Source organism: Bactrocera latifrons, unplaced genomic scaffold (genome assembly GCF_001853355.1).
Source record: "Bactrocera latifrons isolate USDA-ARS-PBARC rearing strain unplaced genomic scaffold, ASM185335v1 scaffold_51, whole genome shotgun sequence".
Classification (NCBI taxonomy): domain Eukaryota; kingdom Metazoa; phylum Arthropoda; class Insecta; order Diptera; family Tephritidae; genus Bactrocera; species Bactrocera latifrons.
This window is the reverse complement of record NW_017537168.1, coordinates 245,507-251,838: the sequence shown is the minus strand read 5'-3', so window position 1 is coordinate 251,838 and position 6,332 is coordinate 245,507. Positions and strand designations below refer to the sequence as shown.

Below are 6,332 nucleotides of genomic sequence, written 5' to 3'. Positions count from 1 at the left end.
TATTTGTACAGCAAAAAATTACCACCAATATGAGCTGCTAACGCTTTCTGCATATACATAGATTTTGAAGAATAAATAAATAAAATAAATTTTAATGAAAAAATAATCCAACATTTTTCATATTTTTAAAAAAAAAAGTAAGTTGTAAAGTTAAATATTAAAATTCTGCAATGCGTTGTACCGTAAACTTCAGTTATAATTCTATACGTCTGCAGACTTGAATACAAAAAAAATTACAATAAGTTGCTGCACAAGCTCTGCAAGAAGAAAGTCACGAAGTGAGGATTAATGCTGCCATCCTACATCTACTAGTACCTACATATGAATTTGTTTTTGCTGTTCTTTGAACACTCTTTCACCTCTCCCCACCTTCCTGTTTTATTTCGCTATTGCTTCTAGTGTTCAAATATATGTATGTATGTTCTTGCCCGCACTGCGTTTAAGCTAACAAGTCGCAGGTGGCCAATGACGGCAAATGTACGAATTAAAAGCAGATTGTTGCAAACGGCAGCTGCGGCTGCCTTTGAGGACGTATGCAATATTTCGATAGCACGTTCTCTTGTGTCATACGGTATTTTTGAGGAATGTGTAAAGTCAAAATAAAGTTAGCTTTAAAATTTCTTCAGATATTTTGCTTTTCTTCGTGCGTATGGCGGACAAAAAATCGCAATTTGCTTTAAGGAAAGTTTTTTTTTTCGACTTTAAATTTGCATCCCTTAATAATTTAACTTGAATCTAAATAAGTATATTACTAAACTTTTTTATATTTAGAAAAAGGACAAATATAAACTGTTTATAGCAAGATGATCGCTTTTTGATAAGCGACAAATTCACTGAAGGAATTTCTCGTATTATTTGTATATATTAAATTTTTTTTTGCAAAATTTCTTGTAACTATTAGGTCATATTTAATATTTTTAGCATATTTGTTATTTATTTTTGGATTAAATATAATTCCTTAAGTTTCCCGTCGATTTTCGGTTATCGATTTTCTGATGGTGAATGAAATGTCAACATCACTGTCTACACGAAAGCAGACGTTAATTTTGTAATTTTGTAAACAAAGGCATTTAAAGTAGTTAGTATTTATTATGCAAATACATTATGAAAATCTTAAGGTATGTATTAAATAAAAGTTATATACATTAATATATTAAGTGTAAAGTGAAAATGTAAAATTAAATGGTATCACAATGCAGCTTAAATTATTGGCAAGAAGAAAGTAAAGTTTGCAACTGATTTTCCCAAATATTTAATAGAAATAAAACAGCTGCGTACTTTATGGCGTTTCCAGCACGTGATTCAAATATGCTATATAGCATATAGCCAATTTGAGAATTTCGATTTTTGACAGCTTCTTATCCGGTGGCAGTGTTGGCAGTAGCTTACGCAATTCCGCAAAGCTGACATTGAACGCTTCGACGCGTATGCGTTCGCGTGTGGCATGCGCGGTGCGATATTTTAGTGTGGCGCGTCGCCGACGGCGTCGCTCTTCACGTGACAGCCCCACCAATTCCGAGGGATCCAGATGCGCAATGGGTGTTGTGCGGCGTCGCGGCGCTGGCGTTGGCGGCGGTGGTGGTGAGGCCTGTGGCATGGTCTCACAAGCCATGCGCGCCTGAAAGCGTCGATCTATATCCAAGACATAATCATGATTTTCAGCGCTACCATTGAGATCGTGCAAATAATAGCGGCCCAGTGAGATGCTTTGTGCGGGCATCATATGCGTCATGTCGTACACCATGTTGACTGCAAACCGGGTATAATTACTGCATTGAAGAGAGAGTATAGCAAGCGTTTTGATTAGAAAAAATATGTTTTACAAAATTGTGCACTTTTGAATTTTGAGCACAAAATAACTTGGCACGCCCATTTAATTTGTGGCTAAACAGCAAGCATAAGTTCGCCCATCAGACGTTTGTAATATATGCATGCCAAAGGCTTTATTTGCACCAGTTCCTTTGCTTAAGGGTTTACTGCTTACCCCATTACTATTTACCAACTCATATTTATTCTTAGCTTTGTGTGTTTTTGTTGCAGTTCGTGCGTGTGTCAACATTCCACCCCTTTCGTTTGTTTGGCGTGTGCTTAAATATTCTCTAACTAACCACATTATACTTGTTATTGTTATTATTTTTCCCGCATTCTTTTATTATCGGCACATATTTTCACACCTAGTCAAATAATAGCAAAAACCTATAGGGTGTGTGTTGTTGTTGATATAACGGTACATGAGAATTTCTTTTATCGCGCACGTTTCGCAATTTGCAATAAAAATTTAATATTTATTAAATGGCATGATGTGACTGAAATAAGGTTCCAATAAGCCAATTGGACTCACAGATTTTAAGAAGTGGGTTATTTTATTGCCAAAAGCAAGAATTGAACTTGAAAGTGAGATTTCAGCTGTATTTAACACTGGCTTGCTTGCCAACATACTTTGCAATGAACTTTATTTTAACAAAGCAATTTTTACGCTGCATCTCACAAGTGATTTACCTTCTTCAAACATCTTAAAACCAGGCAGTAGAATCATGAAATTGTTAATTCTCGAAAAAATATTATGGGGAATTAATCGCAATTATTTGGCGCTTATTAAATGACCTTTTTGCTTCAACTTATCTTAAAATTTGTGAAATTGGCTGATAATTGATAAAATTCGACTTTAATTAAACCTCGAACTGTCATATACTCTGTGCAAAAACATATAACAGTGCGGATGAGTAACATTTGCATATGTCATCGACTGATTGATTGATCAGTAGAAAACAAATTGTGTCACATAAATTTTTTTAAACAAATAACAAAAAAAAAACCAAAAAATATATAAATATATTATTTATCATATTTCTTCGAATATTAAAGTAAACTTCGAGATTTAATATTTATTTTAGTTAAAAAGATAATTTCGAAAAATTTTATGATTACTTCACATTATAACTGTTGTTTTTTTTTTCTCAAAAATATACTAAAATATAATATGCATAAGTATAAAAATAAAAAAAATTGCGAATTTGAAGGTTATTTTAGACTAAAGATCTGTGGTTTAATTAATTAAAAAAAATTACTTTTTGAATTTTTTTTTTGAATTTTCTATTCAAAATAATGTATAAAAAAGATTTTTTAAAACTTCAGAGATTTTTAGATTAAAACGCTGTTCTGTTATTTATAAAAAAAATTTTAAATTCATACTTTTTGGAAATTTGTTTATGGTATACTTTTTAACTGAAAATGATTTCATTTTTTTTTATGATTATTATAGATTTCTTTTGTTTAATTTCTGAATATGAAAATTTCTGAATGAAATTTTTAAATATTTATTTTCCACAGATAAATACATATGTGTACATACACAAATGTAAATGGAAAAAAGAAAATTTTTTGCGAAGTTTAAAATTTTTCTAGGTAATTTGTTCCCGTAAATTCCACTGTCTGCTTTATCTATGAAGTTAATCGATAACAAATGTCGCCTTAAACATTCTATTTTCTTTCTTAATATCAATTTTCACTAAACTGTAATTATTATTATTCACATTTTTTTGCATTACCTTTAAAAAATTTATAATTTTTTCACTTTATGCTGCTCGTTACATAAGATTTTTCACTTGTCATTTAATTATTCCAAATATTCCGGTGCTCCGTTACTATATACGCTCCGCGCGTGTTCACGTTGCAATTGAAATGTTCTATATCCATGATTGCAAAGCATCCTTTTATATGCAACTTCTATAAACACCACCAAAAAATCATTTATTGTTGTTGCTACAACACTTTTATGTAAATGGGGTTGTTTTTATATAAGCAGAACCAATAGGCAACAGCTGTGCTGCGTACAACAACAACTACAAAGGGATGCTGTTTACAATTAGAGCGGGAGGCGTTGATGTAGAGCAGGAAAGAAAAGTAAAATGGCGTTTTTGTTAACACCTCCAGGATTACAATAAATATGTTCACATATTTAAGTTTATTGATTTTTTATAGCGTTGGTTTAATTTCTCCTCCGACCTCTTATTTTCATAAAAATCTTGCTCTATTAGAGGCAAAATCCACATGTCAGCACAGAAGAGCGACTTAGTATTTATATGAGTTTATAGGGAGTTGTGTCCTAATGGGTTAGGTGAACGATTTTATTTTTTATTAATTTTCCGCATTTTTCTTTTGAACTCACATTTTTTAATTCTTATTTTAAATTGTATATTGTATACAAATATGCACTTGCTATTAAGTCGATAATCGGAAGTGTGTGTAATCGATATACCATGTATTTGAATTTCACCACGATCCGTTACGATTTCACTTTGACATTCACAAATGTAAAATGGTATCCAAATTTAAATTTGAAATAAATTGTGTACAAAAAAATTTCTTTTTAATATAAAAATTCAAAAAGTTTGTAAAATTTACTTGCAAAAATGGCAGATAAGAACACTGAAGCTTCCTTAATGGCTAGTGCGCCATCAAGCAGCAATTTAGAGTACAAATTTTCAGATCGAGTTTTGGCACAAATACGCGAATGTCGCAGTAACAATCAGTACATTGATGTGGTTTTCACTGTGGGCGAACGCCAGAAGCGGTTAGAAATAAAATAGTTTATGTATATTTTGTTTTAATTTTACATGGCATATTTTCATAGCATTCCAGCACATCGTCTTGTATTAGCGGCGTCAAGTAGCTATTTTCAAGAGCTCTTCACCACGGAAGAGGATACAAGCGAAATTTCGTTAAAACATATCGATGCAAATAGTTTCGAGACCTTAATAAATTATTGCTACACAGGCAGCTTATCGCTCGATGAGCGTGCAGCGCGCAAACTGGTGATAGCGGCAAAAATTTTACAATTCAAAGAGGTTGTGCGCTATTGCAATCGCTTTATAGTGAACAAATTGAGTTATGTCAACCTATTGGATATCATCTCCTTCGCTGATGATCACGGTTGCAAGGACTTGCGTGCTAAAGCCTTCGGCTTTGCGGTGGAGCATTTTAAAGAGGTGGGAGATGCGAGCACATAAACAATTCTTGGTTTTATACACTAAACGCGCTATATTAAGTTTGTCATGAAGTTTGTTTACAACTGAACAGCGCAACTGAGTCGATTTAGCTTTGTCCTTCGGTCTGTTTGTATATACGCTAACTACCCCCTCAGTTTTTGAGATATCGATCTTAAATTTTGCGCACGCCCTTCTTTGCCCAAGAAGCTATTTATTTGTCGGAATCACCGATATCGGAATATTATAGCATATAGTTGCCATACAAACTGGATGATAAAAATCAAGAAATTGTTGAGATCGGATTACTATAGAAAAATATAGCTGTCATACAGATTGATAGATCAAAATAAAGGTCTACCATGGAAAACTTTTTTATTTGATGAGATTTCTCTACGAAACTCAGCATAGATTATTGTCGAAGACGGCTACAATATTTTAAGATATTGCTCAGATCGGATCACTATATAGCTGCCATACAAACTGACCGGTCAAAATTAAGATCCTTTATAGAAAGGATATTTTAGCTTCGATGCAACCTAATTTTACGTTTTCCTTTTTTGTTTTTTTTTTAATAATGATCCTTCCACAAACAGTTGCTCGCTAATGGAGAACTACTGCGTTTCAGTCCCGCACTCATGGAAGAGTTGGTGGAGAGCGATGAATTGAATGTGTACAATGAAGCTGATGTTTTTGATGCCATCATGCGTTGGCACAAATATGATGAGGAAAATCGACGCCCCTACTTAATAAATTTGCTTTCGCTGCTGCGCATCACACAGTTGGAGCCAGCCTTCGTTTTCAAGCACATCAAACCAATACCGGGCAGTGACCGTTTAATTCTGGATGCTTTGGATTGGTTTCATGTGCCCGAAACGCGTTGGCAGACCAAATTGAAGTACACCAAGCCACGCAACTCGCGCAATTGTCTCATGGCTGTGGAAGTTAACATCATGGATGAGAGCGTAAGTTTGTAACGATTGCTGTGTTATCGTATTTTTGTCATTTATGGTCACCCCACAACAGAAGCGCTTTCTACGTTATGATCCTATAGCGGACACTTGGGCACGCTGTGGTCAAGTTTTAGGTGAGAAAACCGACTACGGCACAATATTCGTTAAGAATTCGCTCGTCTTCATCGGTAATAAATATTTGGTGCGTTTCGATTTGGAAAAGCAGCAGTGGGAAACGCCACAGCCAGTGCGCAAGCGTCGAGAGTTGATTTGTGTGGCTGTGTTGCAAGATAATATATATTTAATTGGCGGTTATTGCAAGACGACCAAAAACACAGTGGAAATGTAAGTTAAAAAAAAAATTAAAAATAAATAAAAAAAATTTAAAAAAAAT

General features: G+C 33.7%; 2 protein-coding genes across 2 annotated transcripts in view; one reads left to right on the top strand and one right to left on the bottom strand.

Moving 5' to 3' along the window:
- Nucleotides 1–1,279: 1,279 nt before the first annotated feature.
- LOC108973911 (helix-loop-helix protein 1) lies at nt 1,280–3,659 on the bottom strand. Its single transcript, XM_018941428.1, has 2 exons — nt 3,549–3,659; nt 1,280–1,769 (listed from the first exon to the last, which is right to left on the bottom strand). The coding sequence occupies exon 2, from the start codon at nt 1,742–1,744 to the stop codon at nt 1,280–1,282; it is 465 nt and encodes a 154-aa protein (XP_018796973.1). The 5' UTR covers nt 1,745–1,769; nt 3,549–3,659.
- Nucleotides 3,660–4,347: 688 nt separating this feature from the next.
- The window catches only part of LOC108973892 (kelch-like protein diablo), a 3,235-nt gene continuing 1,250 nt past the window's right edge, over nt 4,348–6,332 (top strand). Inside the window, exons 1-4 of the mRNA XM_018941402.1 lie at nt 4,348–4,573; nt 4,634–4,988; nt 5,582–5,950; nt 6,012–6,283. Coding sequence (XP_018796947.1) covers nt 4,413–4,573; nt 4,634–4,988; nt 5,582–5,950; nt 6,012–6,283 — 1,157 coding nt within the window. The 5' untranslated portion in view covers nt 4,348–4,412. The remainder of the gene's footprint in view (nt 4,574–4,633; nt 4,989–5,581; nt 5,951–6,011; nt 6,284–6,332) is intronic.